Source organism: Engystomops pustulosus, chromosome 6 (assembly GCF_040894005.1).
Source record: "Engystomops pustulosus chromosome 6, aEngPut4.maternal, whole genome shotgun sequence".
NCBI classification, from domain to species: domain Eukaryota; kingdom Metazoa; phylum Chordata; class Amphibia; order Anura; family Leptodactylidae; genus Engystomops; species Engystomops pustulosus.
The window spans coordinates 131,092,942-131,118,052 of record NC_092416.1 but is presented as its reverse complement, the minus strand read 5'-3'; the positions used below and the strand labels follow the sequence as shown (position 1 = coordinate 131,118,052).

The following is a 25,111-nucleotide window of genomic DNA, read 5'->3' as shown; positions in this document are numbered from 1 at the left end:
TCAGGGCTGTGGGTTATGAGGAGCCGTGCACCTGTGTGACTATGGTCAGATTTCTGTCCACTAGCAGGAAAAATAGAAGCTTTCTATAGAATGACAACTAGCAGAAATCTAGAAAACTGTAAGGACACAGATACAGAAAGTATATTGTATAACTTTTTATCATAAAAAGAATGTCATTAATTCGCTGTAATGGAAATACCCCTTTAAGTGTTCTTGAAAAATAAGAGCTCTTCTGTGATTGGTTGCTCTGTGCAACAAAGCCAGTTTTTCCTTCAGACAGTTTTAATAAATGGCACACCGTAAATGTAATGGTTCAAAAATAATAAACAATAATGTCAATACAGATCTAATAAACACATTACTATATCTGTGTTGTGACATCTATTTGTTATTATCTCTGTACAATGCCATCACAGTGGCATTCTTTGTATTATGACTGTACTGAATTTATTATATCTGTACTGTGACTTCAAAGCTACTAGAGTCATAATACAAAGATAGTAAGCATCAGGGATAATAAGAGAATGATGTCACATTGAAGGGAAAATAAACATGATTATGTTACAGTACAGGGATAATACACACAGTGATGTCATAGTTCAGGGAAAATACAGTGATGTCACATTACAGTGATAATACACTGTGTAATACAGTGTAATAGCACAAGAATCATAAGCAGAGTAATGTAAAAATGTAGAATTAATAGCATAGTGGAGCCATAGTACAAAGATACTAAGTACAAGCACAAACAGTCCAGAAATTATAGCAGTGTCACATTACAGAGACAATAGTGATATCACAATACAGATGCAACAGTCACAGTACCACAATAATAAAAATGCCGAGGTAATCTTCTTATATTTGTCATCCATGGCCTCCTTTCTTCTACAATCAACAATTAAAATTATGCTAATAAGCCCGACGGGCTCTGGGGGTCAGCAAACATTAGACTGTGAATCTACAGCACGGAGGGGTTCTGGTAACAAAATTAAATTAAAAGTTGATTTTTAAAGGAAGCAGTCCATGGATAATAAAAGATTACAACACTTTTAAATTGTTTATCTAAATAGAACGCATAATGGCTTGGTCATGGACACATTAGGGCTGTATTTTTGGCATAGCATTAACATTTTTAAAGAAATAATCATATAAAACTTATTTAGGGACGTTAGATATTATTTATTAGAACTTACATCAAACTACAGGCAGTATCTTTTCTTTCCATTGTGGCAGTGCTAACCTTTAATACACTTACAATTTAACGGGGAGGATCTTCTGACACTTGTGGACAGCAATGACTGGCAATAACAGGGAAATCCATGTACCTGAAAGTTAGAGGAAGTGAAATCAGGTAAAATGCAAGGAAGAAGCACTTTGTTTTTAAACGAGCCATGAAGAACTATGGTCCTGTTTCAGAGAAGAAAAAGTCCCAGTAATTTTAAGAACTTTCCGGGATATAGAGGAGTTTTTGGTTTTCCCTTGGTAAATATAATTCATGAAAAGAATAATTATTAACCAAATTGCTGCAAAGAAGAACCCCCAAAATTGAAATATTGTCTTGAAATTTGAAATGTATCTAGTATTATAACTGATATAAGTACGGAATATACTTTCTATAATTAATGACAGTTTCATATCCATTACCTTCCAAAATCCATAAACATGACAATATATAGTCTAATGTGTAGACTACATCAGGAGAAGTTAAGCAGATTATCATATACACTGTTCAAAAGAGTAAGGGAGCACTTTATAGGTACTTATTGGGGCTTTTGGATGTTAAACCACACACAGGTTCTTGTGGATCAGTGGCTTAGTTTCCATAGTTTTCCATTTTATTCTTGCTACAAATCGAGGCCACAACAATATTTTAACCCCTTTGCGCACCACCAAGTACAATAAAATTGTGGTGCTGAGTTCTCTCCACACCCTCATCATCTATTACACAACTTACACCCCCTCTAACTGCCGCATCTAGTGCTGGCACTGATTGCAGCACTAAAAGGGGTTGTCCACTTACAGCAAATAATTGATATGTTTTGTTTAAGGAAAAGTTATATAATTTTTCAATACACTTTCGGTATCAATTCCTCACAGTTTTCTAGATCTCTGCTTTCTGTCCTGCTTTAGAAAGCTCCTAAATTTACTTCCATTGGATAAAAATCTGTCCATGGTCATGTGATGGACACACAGGTGCACGAGCTGTTATTATCACAGAGAGTAATCAGAGCCGTGTGATATAACGGTTTGTGCACCAGCGTGTCCATCACACAACCATGGACAGATTTCTATCCACTGGAAGTAAATAGAAGAAGCCTTCTATGGAAGGGCAGAAAGCAGAGATCTAGAAAACTGTGAGGAATTGATATAGAAAGTATATTGGAAAATGGTATCATTTTTCCTTACGCAAACCATATCAAATGGACAACTCCTTTAACCTGTTAACTGCTGTTAACAGCTCTGGCTGTGGGCGCCACCATCTCAGATGGTTGGTGAGCCCCCCAGTGACATCATCGGAATGCTCAGATTGGTTCCCATGCCAGTCTCAAAGAGGCTATCTCTAATAGCCTGCTGATGTTAGAGTTTAGCAGTAAAATTGCAGTGCATTGTATGGGCAATAAGACCCTAGAAGGGGGTCTGAAATAATTGGAAATTAAAAAAATAGAACACATATAAAAATTAACAGTAAACATCATAAAAATGTTAGGTATCATTAGCATGTCCCACAAAAAAATGACACTTTACATAGGACCATACACTGAAGTATGAAAAAGTAATTGGCCTCCCTTTTTTGTAGCCCATTCACATTTATAATGCTCCCATTTCAGTTTCTTACATGTTTATGTTTTTCCCTTTTCCATTAAATCTTCCCCGTCTTTTCTTCTCGTTGTGAAAATAAAATGGTAGTTAGCATTCCCCAGCCTCGCCTCTCCTGTCTTCTATGCCTTGGCTATGCACAGGTCTCCAGCTGGTGCATAAGAATGGCAATGACATATGTCCGCCTCTGCTATAAACAGCACAGGATGAGTCTAATGGTGGAGTCGAGAGCCAACAACTCCCTGCTTCCACATCGATTTCAACACCTTTGACCATCCGCGTCCTGCGACAGTCCTGCTAAGTCCAAGCTGGTTGGGAGAGATGTGGATGAGACATATCAAATGCATTTTAATGTAAATGTAGTATTTTTTATTCAGACCCCAGAGTAAGTATAAGGCTATTTAAGTCACTTACAGGTCCTTATGGACTGGTGGCTTGAAGCCTCTGACAAAACCCTTTTACATCACACATTGCATCTTCAGGTTGAAGAATTTTCATGTTCTAAATGTGTAATAAATGGTCAATGGAAGCCAAATGCTTCCACCAAATTAGAGCTGGATTCCAAATCACCCTAAAAATCTAAATAAAAATTACTGTCTAGTTTCTAATGCTTGTAAACTACTGGGATCAAATCTGCAGCCATTCTGCTAGTGTGTGAAGTTACCCTAGCTCTGGGATCAATGCTTTATCAAGAGCTGTGTTACTTTGGTGATATGAATACATTGTAACTGGTGTTTCATCAGAAAGGTTTCACTTCAAGAAGTATTTCAGCTGAACACATTTAAAGCAATATCTTAATTGTCTGAAGAGTCTCTGGGACTTCCACTATGTTTGTCGCAAAATCCATTCAGTAATCAGACTGTGTGAGGGGACAATGGTTCATTTTTCCAACAATCTTAGAAATGTGCCATCTGCTTCTTTTGTCCATTAAATTCATGTCTGTATGGAATTATAAAACCTCTTCAGTAATTATATTTGGAGATTTTCACAGGGGCCAACTATTATTGCAAAAATGACTTTCTAAAGCTAATGGATCCTGTGGGACCCTTCACTTGCTGGAAGTTTAATATCTAGAAATTGCAAAGCAGCTTAATTAGAAAGTACCACAAGTTATACAAAATCTCATCTGCCAGTGTCTGCTTGTACTGTATGGAGTTGGCCCATATCCCATCTTTGGCAATTGAACCATCTGATTACAAGCTATATAGATGCCAATGCATGGGAAGTTATTATATTCCAGAGTTGTTGAACTAAAGGCACTTATTAGACTGAAAGATGAAAAATATCAAGGGCCATTGATGAAGAGATCCAAACTATGAGGGCTGTGTCAAGGACTGATATGGGGACACAATTGCTGTTGATATTAGTTACAGTGTATATAGCTGCTATCAGGGTTGTAACTTCCGGGAGTTCAGAGGATGCAGTCAAAACTGGGCCCAAGAGGCTTAGGGGGCCAAGAAGATGTCACTTGCCCCTATCAGAAGAAGACTAGTACTATTAACCATACATCATAGTTGGGGCCTGGCACACTTCAGGTTACACTTCAAGTCCCAACAAAGACAAAGATTTCTTATTCAATGGGTAGGAGAGAGGGTCAGAGTGAAGCGTAATCAGAGCTTACCAGCGATCCATTTACTCCTACAACCTCATAGAACTTAATGGAGAATTGGTAACAAATATGCTCTGGGACATCAGTGGGGTTCTCAGGTCCCCATTCTTATGAAAAATGGGATACCACCAGTCTCACCAGGGTCGGATTAAGGGTGGTGGAGGTCCCTTGGTGCAAACTGGTGGGGGCCCTCCCCACAATTATTGCTAGTAATAAAAATATCCAGCCCCATATAATATATACAGCCCCCTATAATATTTACAGCCCCCCGTAATAAAAGTATTTAGCCCCCCTAATACCTATATCCAGCCCCCTATAATATATACAGCCCTCCTATAATAACTATATCAGCCCCCTATAATAAACATTTACCGTCCCCCTATATTAACTATATACAGTCCCCATATAATAGCTATATACAGCCTCCTATAACCATATACAGCTCCCCCCATAATAACTATATAAAGCCCCCCCATAATAACTATATACAGCCCCCTAGAATAACTATATATACTCCCTGCACGTGTATATAATGTGTAGTTTGCATGTGTATTATGCAGGGTTCGCCAGAATTTCTGGCACCTATTCTTCATGAATCTGGCGCCCCCAAGACTGCTATAACAGAGGGCACCAATTTTTTTTTGGTGCACATTTAACATGGGGTGTGCAACACACTGTCGGACATTGCACGTTAAATCTGGTCTGACTTAGCATCGGAACACCCCCCAATTTGTGTCGCATGATGACTAGTGCAGTCATGCCACAAAAGGGTCATGTGCGACACAAATGTGGTGCAGACACTTCTTAAATAACTGTGCAAGCAGTTTACAATAGAAAGAACGTGCAAAGTCTGACAGAAAACTGGCACAAAGCCCTTAGTAAATGTGCCCCTGTGTGTCAGACCTTAATGAAAATTTGGATTTTATTCACAAACCATGCAATAGGATGGACAACAAACAGATGAATGTAAAAGCGCTGTTGTGATCACTCCAGTGATGCTGTAACTGGTGTGGGGGAGGGTGGCTGCAATTTAATGTGAAGAAAAAATAATTTCAATATTTTTCACTTTTTTCCTGATTTCAACATCTGCAGTTACTATATGAACTTCTGCTTTCAGCTCAGCTCTGAGGTTGCATTATATTGTTATGAATCTTCTGCAAAAAAACATAGCACTGAATAGCATTATAGCTGTCTAGAAAGCTACCGTCTCAAATCTAATGAGAACGGCATAGTGGGCATTTATTAACATCTAACAAAATGCTGGTCTTGTTTACTGCATAATTCTACACTTTATTATAAAATTATTGTATGTCCTTGTATCCTGCTTTCTTTACTCCAATAAGATTTTCAAATAATAACTAGTAGATATCACATATCAGCTCCTAAAGGGATTGCAATTTCTAAACACAGCCATTTGTATTGTCAGAATATTTACCGTATATATTTGAGTATAAGCCGAGTTTTTCGGCACAACGAATGTGCTGAAAACCCCTTACTCGGCTTATACTCGATTCAAGAAAAAAAACTAAAAGTATACTCACCTTCCAACGACCATCCCAGGCAGGTCCCCTTCCATACATTGCAGCCCCAGCATCGGCTCTGTGTACCAGTCCGTCGCATGCATCGTGACATCAGCTGGAAGCTGACATTCTAATGTGTGCACCGGGATCGCCACACACTATGATGTCAGCATGTGGCTGACATCATGGTACCTGCGACGGACCGCATGGGGACACTGAGGCGATGCTGGAGTCGCAATGGATAGTAGAGGACCTGCCGAGGGGGGTCGGAAGGTGAGTACACTTTTTTGTTTTTTTCCTACAGGCATTATATTGGGGGCAGGGGCTGGCAGTCTGTATACTACAGGGGGCTGGCAGGCTGTATACTACATGGGGGTGGCAGGCTATATACTACAGGGGGGGGGGGCATAAAAAATGACAAAAATCTTATACATTGGTCCAAAACACTTAATTGCATTCCACCACATTTATCAACAGTTTTTAGACACTAATGTGACTGGTATGAATAAAAGGGGCGTTGTCTAAGCTGTGCCAAAAGTGCCATATTTTTGGCATAAACTAAACTAGTTGTCCTAGTTACATGAAAAGTGGACTCCAAAACAGTACAGGACAGGACATTGTGAGGTTCTATGTAACCACCCTGCACTCTAAGCAAGTGTTGAGGATCTTAGGTAGCTGAGTGGGTAGCACTTTTGACTTGCAGCGCTGGGGTCCTGGGTTTGAATCCCACCCAGGTCAACATCTGCAAAGAGTTTGCATGTTCTCTCCGTGTTTGCGTGGGTTTTCTCTAGGTCCTCCGGTTTCCTCCCACACTCCAAAAACATACTGTTAGGTTGTTTAGATTGTGAGCCCCATGGGGACAAAGAACAATTTGACATGCTTTGTGCAGCGATGCGTAATATGTAGGCGCACTATATAAATAAAGAATTATTATAAGCTGTCTTTAAAAGTTGTTTTTCGAGGATAAAAATATTGATGGATATTGTGTCGCATGTGACCGTTTTGTGGTGCAGCTGCACTAGCCACCATGCGGCAAAAATAAGGGGGCGTTCCTGTTCTCAGTCGTATCGTGCGCTAGATTTAACATGAAAAGTCTGTTGCATGCCCTATGTTAAAGGTGCACCACAAAAAAGTTGGTGGACTTTGTTGGGCCAGAGCAGGGAAATGACAGATTCATGATATCTGGTTCTTAATGAATTTGGCACACCCAGCATTATACACTTTTAGTGCAGTTTCCTGCATTCTTAGTAAATGTGCCCCGTTATTTCTTTGGGTATTAAACACTATTCTATGTACATTTCTGCATGTAGCTTGTAGTTACTTTTTAACTTTATCTTATACAGTTAGACAAGCAGGGGTATATGGGAGGTGTACGTGAATAGCCAAACACATAAACTATATAAGCTGAGCTAGTCTTCTGTTAGGCCAAACCTTTTTGCATTACACTCTGTGTATGTGCTGTAGGGACTTGTCTCCTCATACGAGAAAATAAACTCCTGTGTTCGGAACCTTCAATGGTTCGGTCGCTAGATAATTCTATCCTGTGACACTTTAATAACATTCCCCCAATATATTTAACCACATACTAGAAATCATCAGAGGAACATCATCTTAAAAGTTCTACGAGTTTGATTCAGTCAGAGCACCTACAATGTGTCATGTCTAGAGTAGGAGCCTCTATGGCTGTGCCTTCTTTACGTGTCTTAATCTTTCACTTTTAAGCTTTAAACAAATGCTTCATTCTAGATTTATGAGCCATAAACAGAGAGCAAAGTGGATGTTAAGATGCTAATGCCTTTCTAGAGAAGACAACGGTGATAACAGATGTTTCCATTAATGTAAATATGAATTTTAATCAAGATATATGTGATTCTACCACAAGATGCTCTCAGATGCCGGCTGCTTGGACGCTCCCGGGAATTCCAGCTGAGACTTTCGTAGTTCCCAGATGTATGCCTGATGGAAAAATGTGTGAATACTGTACCAAATAGCAACCTCTGCAATGAAAACCCACACACGTATAACTTTATTAGACAGAACTTCATTAAACTGACAAGAAACAGTCTTATATGTTAAATAAACTTCTTGTTTTTAAAAAGAAACACTCTATTTTTTGTCCCAAATTTTTGTCCCTAGTTTTTATTAGATCTGACCTTTCCACAGTTGTATGTACATTACAAATAAATAGGTGTATGCACCCTGGATTGAAATATCAGGATAGAAAGGCAAATAAAACCAATATTAAACCAGTAAATTTTATCATCAAATCGCCCTAGGCAATTGATGCCAAAGGAAATAAATACAAATAACTAGTCAGCATACACATGGAAAATTGGATGGCATGTTGGGGACCACCTCTGATTGAAAGCAAATATATATATACATATATATAAAACCATCTCAGCCTTGAGATTTAGGCATCATGAAGCACTGTTACTTTTTCTTTGATTACAGAGCTGGTCGAACAAGTATGATATCCTTTCCTCTTCTCTTGACCCGTAGAACATGGCTGAGATCTTACGACACAGTCGTAGAGCATACGTTTCCAAAAATACTACAGCAAACAAAATGCAATAGATGAGCACAATTGATGCTGCGACAGAGGCATCTGGAGGGCTTGCACGTTGCTTGCAGTGCTCAGGGAAGAATGTAAAGTTCAGATGGTGTTCCACATTATGTGAAGCGACATCAGGAACCCACAGGGATGACAATAAAGAGACCTGAATGAAAGGAGGATGCAATCAGAGTACATCTATCACTTTGACATTGAAAAGAAACGGCATTATAATATCTAAGCAACTATCCAACAACAGAAGGATGCAGATATCAAAAGGATTCTAAACTAATAGATGAACATCTGTTTAAAAACAAGGGTAAAAAGTTGAGAAAAAGTAGTTGAACCGGCACAACACGAGAGACTCCAAAGGGGAACTGTGCCGGTTCAACTACCATACGGCTATGGATGGATCTTTTCCGTGCACCAGAAGACTTTCAGTGTGTGTACAGCCGACAACTATCTGAAGGTTTGGTGAGCTGGCTTTTCTTTTCACTTTTATCTACCTCGTAGTGGAAGAGGTATATTTTTGTACAAGGGTAAAAAGTTGCAACAAAGAGTATTTCTTCCTACAGTGTACCTGCAGCCATTGTGCAAGGTTATGGAAGACATGCTAGCAAGATCTCCTTTAAAAAAATTGCCCACTTATACCTAACTTCAACAGGGTAAGTATTAGACACTAACTGGGTAATCCACATTATTTAATAACCCGATTTCTTCTTCACCACCGGGAGCAGTGAGTCATGTGACCTACGAACAGCAGGACTGTTTTTTTTGCATCCTAGTGGCTTAAAGGGAACCTGTCATCACAGGGCTGTTTTTCAATGGTGACAGTACCACCGCACTGCCTAGTGATACAGTGTAGCAAAGGCACGCATTCCCAGTGACCAGCGAGGCACAGTGTGCAACACAATCACCTGAAAACAGTCTACTGTCTACATTTGGGAATCTGAATACTTTCAATGGTTTGGCATTTATCCCACATCATATCATTAGGCTTACTGAAACTCATGCTTAATATTAGGGGACTGCCTTACAAGGGAGCTAAAAGAGACATTGTTTTCCTTGTACTGTTTTGGAAAATGTATTTGTACATGATCTAATATTCATATGTTATACTAAATGTGACATATACAACCCCTTTAAGTAGTTCAAATAAGATTTTGGCATTCATGGTTGAGAAGATGGAAAAGGTTTTTTTACACATGAGTGTATTCAGCTTCAATCAGTGGCATAGCTTGAAGCTGATGGGCCCCAAAGCAAATCCTGTGTGAGGCCCCCAACTATCATGTATGCTTTATACACTAGTCTTCTCATATGGGAAAGTGACACCTTATCGCCCCCCTAAGCTTCTTGGGTTGGGTTGGGACCGTACCCTCTGCACCACCTCAAGTTACACCCCTGGCTTTAATGCAAGATTATACATACCAGGAAGGGTATCTGCAATGGGTTTATTGGTGCAAAAAGCCTAAGCTCGATCTGGTCATGTCCTCCACACTTCACGGCAGAATCTGTGTCCCACCGCACAATTTAAATGTTGGGGAGAGGTCAAAAAGTGTTAGAATGGGCCTTTCTTTCCTGGGTACAAATCTAAAACCATTATGGAGGGGCATGTTTTGCCCGTTCCAATAGGTCTCTTCTATACATCATTCCAGTTATGTAATTAAGCACAAGCATTCTCTGGCTTGGCACTAGGATGCCTGTTTTTTTAATCTGAGGTGAGAGAACCATACTTGACCAGGTGTAATAGCCTATGGTTGTGTATTGATAACACCAGAACTTCCACACTAGCAGTCTGGATGTGGCAACTTACACATAGAAATATACTGTAGATTCTTTCTCATTTTCTTTCTTTGACCAGTACTGATACTTACTTTGGCATTATAATGCATATAAAAGGTTACTTGCATCTCTGGCAGATTTTCCACCCAGTTTTCAACCTCTAAAGCAAGCTTGAAAACAATGTGGTCCATGGCTATGATGATCACAGAAACCAAAGCAAAGACTATGCTCATCAGAAGACGAAACAAGATAGAACCAAGCTCCTTTCTTGACATCTTCAATCCAGCTGATTTTATTAACTTCATTGAGGTGCCATTTAAGTCTGTAATATTATTTTTCTGGGCCATCTCCACCAGTTGTCTTGTAATGTATTTGTTGTCAAATTTAATATTAGTTAGATAGTTTCTTAAGTACCAGGTGGAATTAAGGAGAACATACAAGATGAAGCATCCAGCAAAAACTCTGTTTGCCACAAGGTTGAGGTCCTTAAAAACTGATTCCACAGTCTCAACCTCTTTCTTCATGTTGTTTGCTACTTCAGATATTTGGTTAGAAACCACTGAAGTATTTATATTTGCTAAGAGGTTCACCTCAGGATCAAACTTTAACTTAAGTCCGGCCATCACATCTGTCATCTTTTTAACCATGTTCCTTAATTCTCCTGTCAGATCTTGAAAGGTGCTAGTGGAATTTAAGACCCGTTCTGAAGAGTGTTGGGAAATACATCTAATGATGTTGAAAATATTTCTGAGGTTTATAAAGATATTTGGGAGAATGTTAAGAGCCATAAACATAAAGCAGGTGGATAACAGTAGCCGGCGACCTTGCTTAGTTCCTAGGGTTGGAATGATGATGGTCAAGATACAGCGGATTGGATGAATGAGAACAAGGACAATGCATGTAAGGAAGGCTGTAGTGAGCGCAATGACAGAGGCGAAAAAGGACTCATATTGTAAGGAATGAAAGAGCCATATGTAAAGAAAGATTCCAGCTACGGATGAAAAGACAAAGCACAAAATAAAAAGTAACAGGGTTTGCTTCCTATGTTTGGGAACAGGATCAGAAAATGCGCATGAGAGCTCCTGGAGCCAGTTTTGGACTTGTAAGCAAATCTTCTGAACGTCCTGCCAAAATGATAATCTGAAAAGAAAGAATATGAATTGCAATAATAAAAATGTTAAGCATATGGTTTGGTATAAGAGTGTTAAATGTACATTAAGAACATGAATCGCACTTTTACATTAAAGAGGTTTTCCCATCTGGGCATTTACATTTAATTGAATTCAATTGCCATACATAAACATTTCTTCAATTGGATGTTATTAAAAAAATGTTCCTGTGTCAAGATAATTTCTCAGAAATGTAGTCATGTTGTCCCTTAGAAACAAGATGGTTTCCTCGGATACGACCACCTCAAATTTTGGCAGCGGTGGCCAGACATGGGTTATTGAGTCCTGCCTGACCACCGGGCAATCATTACCACAAAATGGCTGTGGGACCTGCAGTAACTCACGGACATTTCCTATACAAAAACCTTTTGTTTCTTTGTGCAATCCCTCCAGCAGTGGTGGCCGTATCTGAGGAAGCAATCTCGTTTCTAAGGGACCATATGACTACATTTATGAGAAATCATCTTTGTACAGGAACATTTATATTTATAACATCCAATTGAAGAAATGTTTACATATGGCAAATGAATTCAATTAAATCTAAATGCCCAGATGGGAATACCCCTTTAAGTCTTTTATTCAAAAGTTCTGACTGAACCATAATGAAATTAGAGTTCTTAGGAATTTGAACTATCTGGGACCTAAAGCCTAAAAGTCGTGGACCCTCTAAACTCTATTCAACATCACCTACACTCAATCTTGTAACATACAATAATATACTGTACATTGAACATCTGGGGGCGGCACAACACTGCCACAAACACATATAAATAACATGTCATAGCCTGGTAGAAATAAAAGAGGAAATACAGGCGGTCCCCTACTTAAGAACACTCGACTTACATACGACCCATAGTTACAAACGGACCTCTGGATATTGGTAATTTCTTGTACTTTAGTCCTAGGCTATAATAAACATCTGAAACAGTTATGACATGTGTCTGTAATGAAGCTTTAGTGTTAATCCTGGTTCTTACGACAACCCAACATTTTTAAAATCCAATTGTCACAGAGACCAAAAAAGTTCTGGCTGGGATTACAATGATAAAATATACAGTTCCGACTTACATATAAACTCAACTTAAGAACAAACCTACAGACCCTATCTTGTATGTAACCCGGGGACTGCCTGTAGTAGGTTTGTCTGTTAGACCAACATAATGGGGCTTATTTACTAAGGTTACTGAGACAGGTAATACTGTGAAATGCAGTTTTTTTTTTAATAACAGTGACCCAGAGAATGTGTTATTTTGTTATCCTAAGTACATTTAAGAAACTTGTCTTCATGGGAATACCTATTTAAGCAGGGTGGAGATGGCTGCAGGAGGTAGCAGCTCCTTCTATCCCCTCATGCGCATGCACTGACGTATGTGACGGTTTAAGAGCCATAACTTCTTTTTTTGTGTGCTACCATAACATTTTTTGCTGCATTTTTTTCTTGAACCTTAAAAGTGGAAAATAGGTGGGTTTTTTTCTACTTTAGTATATAGTTTTTATTTTTAAATTACCAGAAAATGAACTTTATTAATGAATTCCCTATTTTGTCTCAGTTGTTTTAATATGTAATATGTATAGTAATGTGCAAACGGGGCGACTATGGCCAATCCAGTGCTTAAAACTGAAGTGTCAGATATAGGTATATATACAGGTATATAGAAAGTCTAAGAAAGGGTGGGTCAGTCACATTAGCAAGAGGACAGCAAACATGCAGACTGAGAGGAAAGCTGAATATGTACGTCTAGTAATGGCCATAAATCAAGGAACCTCTCATATCTGTACAGTTTGTTAAAAGGTTGTTGAAACATTATTTCTTTGTTGCCATCTCAATTCTCAGGTAGTCCATACCAAAATATTTGGATTGGGTTTGAATCTATTCAGTCTGAACTTTAATTGTCCTGGAATTGTTATGTTATGGAATTGGTAAATTATAGTTTATATTCCCATTTTTCTAATCCTAAACTCTAGGGTAAATGTCAACAGTATTTTACAAGATTTGTCCCGAGAGAAGCAGGGACGTTTTGGAATCAATTCAGTGAAATAAAAATGGCAGACTCGTTCCTATAAAGCAGCAATGAATTTGTCTTTCCATATACTTTGAGGGCATTTAGATAACATGAATTACCTGCTGATGTATTATTAACTATACGTTTTGCCAAAGTCACCCCATCAAGTTACTGTTGCATGGAGCTATACTGAATCTATTATAGACTCACATAAAAATCTCAAATTTCCTTTAAATCACAAAAGGGCGTCATTAGACGTGTCATCATAGCTACAGTTGTGGGTCTATAAAGTGAAGGGCAAGTCTCCATGTTGCTGGAAAGGCCTTTGACAGGGTCTCATGAGTCGTAGAGATTTTTTCCGTCCGTCTGTGTACTTCCTTGACCTTTTAAACACAGGCTCCCACACTGATCACAGTAAATGGGCGAAACACCCCGCAGACATTTTTAGGGGGACAGGACAGGGATGCCAAATTTCTCCCCTCTTTTTTAACTTATCATTAGACTCCCTGCTTTATCACCTGCAAGCCACCTCTAGCTTTAGTGGCTTACATGTAGGGAAAAGGGAAATCCGGGTTTTGGCTTTTGCGGATAACCTATTGCCTGTGGTCTCTGTTCCTATATATATAGAGAGGATATAGAGTAGTACTTAAGTCCTAACATCTGGCCACATCTGGCCACAACCTGGCTTAGCCCCACGACGCCCCCCTTTAAACTGTTTATGGACAAACTTGCTTTTATAATGCGCATGGACTGGGTAGAGGCTTCCCTGAGTAGGTAGAAGTGGCTACTATCTTTCCTTAGTACTTGGGAAAGTTTTATTACTGTACTGTTGCCAGAGATGAGGAAAAACCAGATGAGGTACACACTGCACAGCACATGATCATAGTAGTGTTGTTATGCTACGCCAGGCTCGGGTCAAGGTGGGGAGGCTTGATCTCCGGGGATGAGATAATGGGCAAGTTTCACGTCTCTTTTTTCTGTTTTTGTATTGGTTTGATTGTATTATGTGATTCCCCTTTAGCCCCCCCCCTTTCCATCAGAACTGGGGCAGGATGCACAGACTGCTGAATAGAGAACGAAGGTTCTATCAAATATGAAACAAATTATTGTCGACAAGTAGAGCCATACAGACTCCAGTGAATGATCTAGCCCCCCTCCCTTTCTACCCTTTCTCCCCTCTCCCCCGTTTTTTGGATCTTTGACCTATTGTGTATGTTGTAGGCCCTATGTTGGGGTTGGTTTTATTAATCCAGAAAAGTCAATAAACATATTTAAAAAAAAAAAAAAATATATATATATATATATATATATATATATATATATATATATATACACTCACCGGCCACTTTATTAGGCACACCTGTCCAACTGCTCGTTAACACTTAATTTCTAATCAGCCAATCAATCACATGGCGGCAACTCAGTGCATTTAGGCATGTAGACATGGTCAAGACAATCTCCTGCAGTTCAAACCGAGCATCAGTATGGGGAAGAAAGATGATTTGAATGCCTTTGAACGTGGCTTGGTTGTTGGTGCCAGGAGGGCTGGTCTGAGTATTTCAGAAACTGCTGATCTACTGGGATTTTCACGCACAACCATCCTTGTATCAACGGTTCAGGCTGGTGGTGGTGGTGTCATGGTGTGGGGAATATTTTCTTGGCACTCTTTGGGTACCAATTGAGCATCGTTGCAACGCCACAGCCTACCTGAGTATTGTTGCTGACCATGTCCATCCCTTTATGACCACAATGTACCCAACATCTGATGGCTACTTTCAGCAGGATAATGCGCCATGTCATAAAGCTGGAATCATCTCAGACTGGTTTCTTGAACATGACAATGAGTTCACTGTCCTCAAATGGCCTCCACAGTCACCATATCTCAATCCAATAGAGCATCTTTGGGATGTGGTGGAACGGGAGATTCGAATCATGGATGTGCAGCCGACAAATCTGCGGCAACTGTATGATGCCATCATGTCAATATGGACCAAAATCTCTGAGGAATGCTTCCAGCACCTTGTTGAATCTATGCCACGAAAAATTGAGGCAGTTCTGAAGGCAAAAGGGGGTCCAACACGTTACTAGCATGGTGTACCTGATAAAGTGGCCGGTGAGTGTATGTATATATATATATATATATATATATATATCAAATCAATCTATAAGAAATAGACCCTAGTGGCAACTGCTTGTCTCCAAAAGCTGACAGACAGGTAATTACTGTTATAAACCTTCAAGGATATGTTTCAGGTAGAGAGTAAGGGCTCTTTCACATTGGCATTGTTTTTCACATCCGAGGTTTTGTGATTTCCATGGATGCGTCACAAAGCCATTGATTTCTATAGGTGTTTTTACCATGGCTTGTATTTTCTCTGATCCGTTGTCCATGGAAAAAATTATGAAACATGTCCTATTTCTTTTACAGATGCGTATCACGGAAGGCAATAGTCTATGGGTCCGCAAAGAAAAACAGATACAACATCCGTTTTATTTCACTGAAAATCCAGGTGTGATGTTTTCAAAACAATGTTAAACTTTTTTTTTTTTGCAATGCAAAATTTGAAATGCAAATACATAAGTTCAAATATAAATATAGAAATATTAGATAGATAGCTACATTTAGAGATATAAGATAGACAGATAGATTTGTGTTTTTGTAATTACCTCTTATGAGAAGTATTCTGGAGACCCATTCCCTAGGCTGCACGGACTTGTCAGTGTCAGAAGATATTACACTATACATAAACCACAAGCAGCTGACATTGAGGAAGCAGGGCGCTGCTTTAGTTTACCCTCCTACATCTGATTTTTTTAAGGAAATTTCCTTGAAGTTGGTTTAGTCATTTGAAGTTTAGTCATTTGATTTAAGAGAAGTAAATGTTTATAATTCTGCAAGTCACTAAATAGATGGGAGAGATCACTGCCATGTAATGTGCAGAATATGTAGTGTGAACATAATTGGATCAATGCTTTATAATGAAGTTAGGTATGTCATCATTAGGGCTCATAGAAACAAATGAATTTTGGACTGTGTGCTTGCCATTGGGGCAGATTTATCAAGCTGTCTGAAAGCCCATGGCAACCAATCACAGGTAGGACCCCTGTTTGCATCCCATGAAATTGCACCTAGTGCATGCATGAAGCCTAATACCCATAGTAACCAACCTGCCATCAATCAGTACATGTAAATGAGCTGTTTGGTGAGGTGCACACAGAAGAGCGGCTATACCTCTATCATGGAGTATAAAATGCCGCTACAACCCCAAAATGAAGAGCATGTGGGTCGTGAGGCTCGCCGGAGAGGCGTGTAGGGAAATCCAAGAAAAAGAAAGATTCCTTTGGCATATTGCGATCTTCTATAGTAAAACTTGTACTTTATTGGGAGCATTTAAAATTCAACGGACACAGGAGGTCACATACTTGAGATGTTATAGTGCGCAGTGTTTTAAGCCAATGGCCAGCCTAGCATGATCCATAGAGGCAGTACAAGCAGTCAAAAAAAGAATTATGCGGAGACACAACTCCCAGAATATTCATCTGCCCCCCCCCCACCATTCTCCCCAAACAGGTAGTATTATTTGAGCATTGTATGATGGTGTGTTATGCAGTGGATGACGTTATTATTTCAGAACAGAATTGTAGTATTATGGTATAAATTGTACTGTTACTGGGCACTGTATGCTGGTATTATCCATTGTGATTTTTTGGTGCCCTGCAGTGTATGACTTTATAATGGAGTACTCTCTAGAATGCTTGTCTTCGGCTTCCACATGCAAAATCTAAGACTGCCTCAAGTATACAAATGGAAAAGATGATGTTGTACCATTTAGTAAATTTTCAAGATATTGTAGTAGACCATCCGTATAATAAAGCAAAAAGTAAACCTTAATAACTTTCCTGTGCCTGAATTTAACAGGAGCAGCTAGTATCTCTACCAAAGCTGTATATGGATTAGTTGAAGACCACTTGCCTAAAGTATCATCTTATCTACCCTTGACTAGAGATGAGCGGGTCAGTCAAAATTCAGGTTCAAAGGGCTTGTCCGCATTTCACAACAAAATTTGGTTCGGGACCCAGACTACGGTCCGTATTGTAAGGTAAATACAAACCCCATTGAATTGGCCCGTTGCCCTGCCCACAATGACCTAATGAAAGACTCGAAATAATAACATAACTTGAAAAAATAATTAATTAAAAAATGCAATAAAAAATGTCACAGAGGTTAAATGTGCCCTGGGCGATCAGACCCAGGTATTACCACTCTGTGGTAAAAACAATGGTAAAACCACAAACCCTTTCTCTCACTTATGTTTTACTGCACGCTATTCACTGAGAAGAACAATTTATGATCCATGTGTTACTGTGCGCTATTCTCTGACAGGAGCACATTTATGATCCACAAACTACTGCATGCTTTTCACTGAGAGGAGCACTTTATGATCCACGTATTACTGTGTGCTATTCACTGAGAAGAGCACTTTATGATCCACATATTAATCCCCGTTATTTACAAAGAAGAGCACTTTTATGATACATATATTATTGTGTGTTATTCACTGACAGGAGCAGCTTTACCATCAAGGTATGACTGAAGATGATTTATGATTTTTCTGGAGATGACAGAGACAGGACCTTCAAATTCTTGAGGGATGATACAGTAAATATTCCTGTCTGGTCTCTCCAAGTACTTTAGAGTGTTCTAATAAGGGCAAATATTTCAGATTTTCACTTGTCCCTAATAACAGTATCCTCCTGTTTTTTCAGGAATCCATACCTCTATAATCCATAATGTGACTGACACCCTTTATCTTGTGTGTAATGGTGCCTAGACATGTGACCTTTTCTTATACTGTAGAGTCACATGTCCAGCTTGGCCAATCAGAAGATATGACTGTGATTACTAAGTGACTGTAAGCTGCTTGATTGTCTACTTTCAGCAGTCAATAGAGCAGATTGGCACTTTTTCCCAGTACCAGATCCTAAACAGTAGTGTTTGTTCTTTCCAGACTCAATTTCTGCACTTTGCGTTTGCTCATCATTACGCTTGACTTAGTTTAGCAGTAATAGAATTGTATAGTAAAATACCCAAATCATAGGATCCTACTGCCATATATAGCACAAAATCATCATCAGCTGTATACATTTGCTATTTAATGTGTTTTTCAATGAGCTTTTGACTTTTAACTACAAAGGAGAAACTTGTGTGGGGCATGTGGATTTAGACATTCACTGTAAATATCTCTATGCTGTTATCACCACCTAATGGAGACTGCAGGAAAATCTATTGGAAGCACAAGAAGCAGTTCGGTCTTCCTTCACACAACCTTTACTGACATCTTTTGGGCAATTGATGTAACAACAAGATGTTTGTTCAAGTGATGGTAAATTTTTGTAAAAGATAGGTTGGAATGGGGTTCTATTAAATTCCAATTACTTTATTTTCTGATACAACTCAATTTAATAATCAGGTATATCTTTTCAATTAGTTAACATTAGTAGCCAATTTTCAATCCAGAGCTTTGTAATGTAACCTGTTCAGTTATCATTTTTTTTGTCTTTCTATAGTATATTTTGCCCTGGACAGGTCTCAATGGATTTATTATCAGAAGACTTTACATTATCAGGTGTAGAAGCTGCTTTCAGATCTCATGGTGCTGTGTAGGAGGGAAGTAGCCATTTAACTATACATTTCCATTAGAGCAGTGGTTCTCAACCTGTGGGTCGGGACCCCAGCGGGGGTCGAACGACCAAAACCGGGGGTCGCCTAAAGCCATCGGAGCCGAAATTTTACTGTGTTTTTACTGCGAGTTGCATGGTTTGGGGTCACCACAGCATGAGGAACTGTATTGCGGGGTCACAGCATTAGAAAGGTTGAGAACCACTGCATTAGAGGATTGTGGATAATATAGAACATTACACTTTTTCTGACATGTTCTGTCTGTTTTCCACCTATTTTTCTTAATTTTTGTTACATAATTTTTTGGACACTCAACACCTATGCAATTATTTTGAGGCCAGGTGTGTGAAGTGATACAAGAAATGAGCAAATCGATTTGCAAATTGTCAAAAATAGTTACAGAAGCACTGAGCAGGGTGATATGTATTGTTGTCTTTTCTTCACACATTGGGAGACATTTATCATCAGGCAGGCATTTTAAGATTATTTAAAGCCTGTTTTAAAGTCTGTTGCTCCGCTAGCCATCAGATTTATCATTGGGCTTTGTCACTTTAATAAATCTGGCAGCAGTGTTCTTCTATCCAAGGGTTTTGTGACTATTGTTTTAAAGTCATGTAAAAAGTCACAGTTATGGGCAGGGCCAGCAAGAGACCCTAGGCACATGCCCCCAGTATATAACCAGCCCAAGCACCCATTATATAACCAGCCCAAGCCCCCAGTATACAGCCAGACCCCTGCCCCAGTATACATCCAGCCCCCGAGTATACAGCCAGCCCACCCCCTAGTATATAGCTAGCCAGCCTCCTAGAATATAGCCAGCCAGCCCCATATTATATAGCCAGCCCCATAGTATATAGCCAGCCAGATTCCTAGTAAATAGCCAGCCTCCTATATATAGCTATCCCCCTGGCACTAGTATATAGCCAGCCATCCCCCTAGTATATAACCAGCTAGCCCCATAGTATATAGCCAGCCCCACAGTATATAACCCACTAACCACCTAGTAAATAGCCAGCTTCCTGTATATAGCCAGACCCCTGGCCCTAGTATATAGCCGGCAAGCTCCCTAGTATATAGCCAGCCAGATTCCTAGTAAATAGCCAGCCTGTTGTACAGTATATATCCAGCCTCCTGTATAAAGCAAAACAGCCCCTTAGAATATAGAAAGCTCATAGCCAGTCCTCTGTACATAGCCAGCCCCCTGTATATAGCCAGACAGCCCCTTAGAATATAGAAAGCTAGCCCCTGTATATAGCCAGCCAGCCCCCTGTCCCAAGTATATAGCCAGCCCCTACCCCAGAATATAGTCAGCCCCTGTCATAGTATATACCCTTTATAGACAGCTAGCCCCCTTTATATAGCCAGACAGTCCCATAGTATATAGTCACCCTCCTGTATATAGCCAGACAGCCCTCTTCCCCCATTATATAGCCAGACAGCCCTTTGTATATAACTAGCAAGCCCCGTAGTATATAACAAGCCAGCTCCCTATATATTTCCAGCCAGCCCCAGTATATAGCCAGCCAGGGCCGGTGCCTGCACTTGGCATAACCAGGCAAGTGCCAGGGCCCAGAGGGGCTAGTGGAACCTAAAGCCCGCCCTATAGCCAGCCGCAAGTGTATAGCCAGCCATCCCCCTGTATATAGCCAGCCCCATAGCATATAGACAGCCCCCTTCCCCCAGTATATAGTCAGCCAGCCCCATGTACATATCCAGCCAGCCCTCTAGTATAAAGCCAGCCAGCTCCCAGTATATGACCAGCCAGCCCAATAGTATATAGCCAGCCCTCTGCCCCCAGTATATATCTGGCCCCTGTCCCAGTATATAGCCAGCCCCTGCAATAGTATGTAGGCAGCCTCCTGCCCAATGTATAGACAGTGAGCCCCTGTATATAACCAGCATCCTGTATATAGCCAGCCCCCTTTACATAGCAAGCCAGCCCCTTAGTATATAGCCATGCAGCCCCCAGTATACAGCCAGCCCCCTAGTATATAGCCAGCCAGCCCCCTGTATATAGCGAGCCAGCCCCAGTTTATAGCCAGCGAGCCCCATGTATATAGCCAGCCCCCATGGTCCAAATATGTAGCCAGACCCATTTTATTTAGCCAGCCAGTCCCCACTACCTACTTGCACTGCAACCACCTTATCTCTCCCCGGTGTCCTCTCACTCTTTGACCCAGGTGGCGCCGTAGCGTAAGCAAAGACGTCGGCGGTACTGTGCCTGAGTCATAGAGGGTATTGTCTGCACCAGTAACCAGCAATATGTGTATCTTAAAGATACAAATATCACCGATTGTTATTGAGGGCCAGGACAGTGCCAAGGGTGGTGCCTTATGCGATCACCTACCCCTTATCCCAGCTCTAGTTATGGGCACATCAACTTCACATATGCTGGTGTAGGGGATTGCAGTGGCTTTGCGACCTTTTATGCTACATGCTGAAAAAATGACAAATATGTTGGTTAGTGCTTTTATTTTTGATGTGAAATACCCTTTTTTCTGACTTCCTGACCCTCAAAATGTAACAATAAATCTTCCCCATTGTGTTTGTCATGTAGGCCAAACATTTTAATTTTTTTCCCATCTGACCAGAGCACCTTCTTGTATAGGCTTTCTGGGTCTCCTATATAGCTTTTTTGCAAACTGCAAATATGAATTGCTATAAAAAAATGGCTTTCTTCTTGCCACTCTTCCATGAGGTCAGATTTGTGGAATACATGACTAATAGTTGCCCTGTGGACAGTTTCCCCATCCCGAGCTGTGGATCTCTGCACCTCCACCAGAGTGACTATAGGCTTCTTGGCTGCTTCTCTTTGTCTTGGCTGCCAGTTTATGTGGAATGCCATGTCTTAGTGGGTCAGCAGTTTTATTATACTTCCATGTACACATGATAAATTGTGCTCTTTAAAATATTCAGCGCCTGGGCTAATTTTTGAGGGTCTACTCTCAGTATTAGGCCTGGGATACCTATCATAAAGGGTTATAATGGTGGACATGAAGAATCAGAGGCAACAACATAGTTGTCTATTATGTTCATAGGCATCTCAAGAGCAGTGACAGCTAGTGATGAGCGGATCTGTTGATTTCGGCAAAACTTCGAGAAAATGTTCAGTTCAGGTACTCAAACTTGATGTTGACCCCCATTGAAATCAAGGGTCCTGAACTTTAACATACAAAAATGGCTATTAAATGGAGGTAGTAAACGATAGAGGGCTGCAAAATGGGAGTAATAACAGGCCGATTGCCCTGACAAAAGTGGGCTGCAGAAAGTACTCTAATAACAGAAAATAAAAAAATGAATGAATAAATTAAAAATAAACCCAAATGCCGTCAATGTCGCTGTGCTAGAATATGGTATTAATGCAACTAGGTATCCAGATGCAGTTATTTTTGCTGTGCTATAATAGCAGTATGAGGCTGTGTGAGATTAGACATGTAGTATGGGCATGCCTGTGGTTGCAATGGCCTAAAGATGGCAAAGCCTGCAATGGCTCAGCAGTCTTTGCGGGAGGTCAATATATGAACTAGGGTGTGCCAGCTGAGTGTTCATGTCAAATTCTATATAACACACTCCTTTTCTACATTTTATATGGGAATTTCTTATAATGTTGCATATAAAGGGATTATGCAAAACTGAAGGCCACTATTGGATAAAGAATTAGTGCATGTGGGATATAAATTCTTGAAAACTCCCTCAGAGGACCAACAAAAGTTCCAACAGTAATGAAATGACAATGGAAGGGCCACCACACAAAAGGCCACTGTCAGTTAAAAAGGAATTCTAGACATTTGGATTACAGATGGACACAGTAGTACAAAATCAATAAATGCAGCAATAATTTAGTTTATTTAAACACTTAAGAACTCCCCAATACAAATACATTAAGCTTTGTTCACATTTAATAAAAAAACAGTGCCACTCCTGTCCATTGGTTGAGTTGGGTGTTGCAGCTCAGCCTCAATCAGTTCAAAAGAAGGCATAAGAGGAATACAAATATTGTGGGAGTATAAATCTATTGTTCATGGAGAAAAAAGTGAAGGTCGTGGAGTTCTAGCAGCCGTGGAGAGGTTTCAAACCTTACCGAAAATTTTTTTCTTTACATTTGTTAACAATAAACAATTGTTTGGAACAATATATGATGAAACAAACAGCAGGAGACAGTTTTTGCTACTTTTCAGATCCCTGAGTATTATTGGTCATTAGCCCTTGTCATACGCCACCTTCTCAGGCCGCTACCTGCAGTACCTCTGTATGGTGCCATATTTCAAGACATTTTTCCCATGAAAACCAAAGAATAACTTGTAATATAGTATGTAAAGTTTATATGGAAAATCTGGTATGTCACGTATGGCCATTAGGAGGTACAGTAGGCTCCATAAGATTTTGAGTGTGGCTTCATTTAGCACTGTACTGGAGATAAAACAAAGTAATACATGCTCTGAGATTATATATTATATATTTGGTGATTGGTTACAAATATTTGACTTTTCCCAATCAGGTTGTAGCTTCTATTTACTTGTGTTTTACTTTTACCAATTTTCATGGTCATCAACTCCACTTATTCCATCTGTCAGTTTTCACTCAACTCCACCATTAGGCCTCATATATCAACACATTATGGCTGAAAAGTCTGTATGTTGCATAAACTCCAAATATGGCTAAGCCTATACTGCCATTATTGCTTGCTATAGAAAACAAGGTCAGGGGGGTTTTTTTGTCAGTTTTTCTAACTATGCCATATTTTTTTCAGACATATTGGGGGAGATTTATCATATGCTGGGGCCTGATTAAGTCTGAATGTTTGCAGGCAGTAGTGCAGAGGAGCAGTGCAGGAAGACCCCATGCCAGCCCACTCCACCTGGGGCAATGCCTCCTTCACTGCAATTTGTGAAAAATTGCAACTGTTTCAGTGCTTCTGCACCAAAAAAAAACTGTATAGAAACACTGATAAATCCCCCCCATTGATTGTAAACAATTTCCTATTTTCCATTTGAAACTAATCCAAGGTTACACTGATGGCCATAACACAGCCATAAAGCATCATCTCCACAAGTTTTGTCCACCACAGTTCATGTGAACTGAACCTGGAAAACTAAGTTTGATTCATTTGAAGAGGCAACCAAATTACAGCCATGTAAATGAGGCCTTAAAATTGCAACAAATTAAAATTTACAAAAATATTCTGTGACGCAATCTACATAGCAATATAGAAATATTTCCATCCATTTTACAACATATTAAAATCTTCAAAAAAAATTTCATCCAATATATTACAGACTATATTACAACTTATTATACAAATCTAAATATATTGATTGCATTATTTAGGATAGCTACTATTAAGAGGGCAACCGGGCTCAAAGGTGTCTGACTTTCCGTTAAGAACACAACTTAAAGAGGACCTGTCACCCCAAAAATGACCCCCACAAAACGTGCCCCCCCCATACTCCTCTTTCTCCCCAGACAGTTTTTAAAAAAATGTATTTGTGTTAAATTGCTTTAAAGCGATCAGACCTCTTACTAAATAAGAGGTCGGATTCTCCTATATTCAGCCCGGGCAGTCGGCCTTATTCATTAGGGGGGCGGCCGACACACCCCCTCCACGCCCCCTGTCTGCGGAGACCTTTCGGAGAAGCCGGCAGCATTGCATGTATTGTGTAATCGCTGACGGCTCTCTGAGATGCGGCGCTGTATATAAGCCCGGCAATGTATAGGGGAAAGTCTGTGGCGCGGCCGCATCTCGGAGAGCCGGCAGCGATTATGCAATACATGCAATGCTGCCGGCTTATCCTACAGGTCTCCACAGACATGGAGCGTGTAGGGGGTGTATCGGCCGGCTCCCCAATGAATAAGGCCGACTGCCTGGGCTCAAGATAGGAGAATCCGACCTCTTATTTAGTAAGAGGTCGGATCGCTTTAAAGCAATTTAACACAAATACATTTTTTTTAAAACTGTCTGGGGAGAAAGGGGCTGGGG

The 25,111-nt window shown here is 40.0% G+C and overlaps 1 protein-coding gene across 1 annotated transcript; it reads right to left on the bottom strand.

The window, feature by feature from the left end:
- Positions 1–8,002: 8,002 nt before the first annotated feature.
- OCSTAMP (osteoclast stimulatory transmembrane protein) lies at positions 8,003–16,174 on the bottom strand. Its single transcript, XM_072113632.1, has 3 exons — positions 16,122–16,174; positions 10,375–11,422; positions 8,003–8,666 (listed from the first exon to the last, which is right to left on the bottom strand). The coding sequence occupies exons 1-3, from the start codon at positions 16,148–16,150 to the stop codon at positions 8,367–8,369; spliced, it is 1,377 nt and encodes a 458-aa protein (XP_071969733.1). The 5' UTR covers positions 16,151–16,174; the 3' UTR covers positions 8,003–8,366.
- Positions 16,175–25,111: the final 8,937 nt, after the last annotated feature.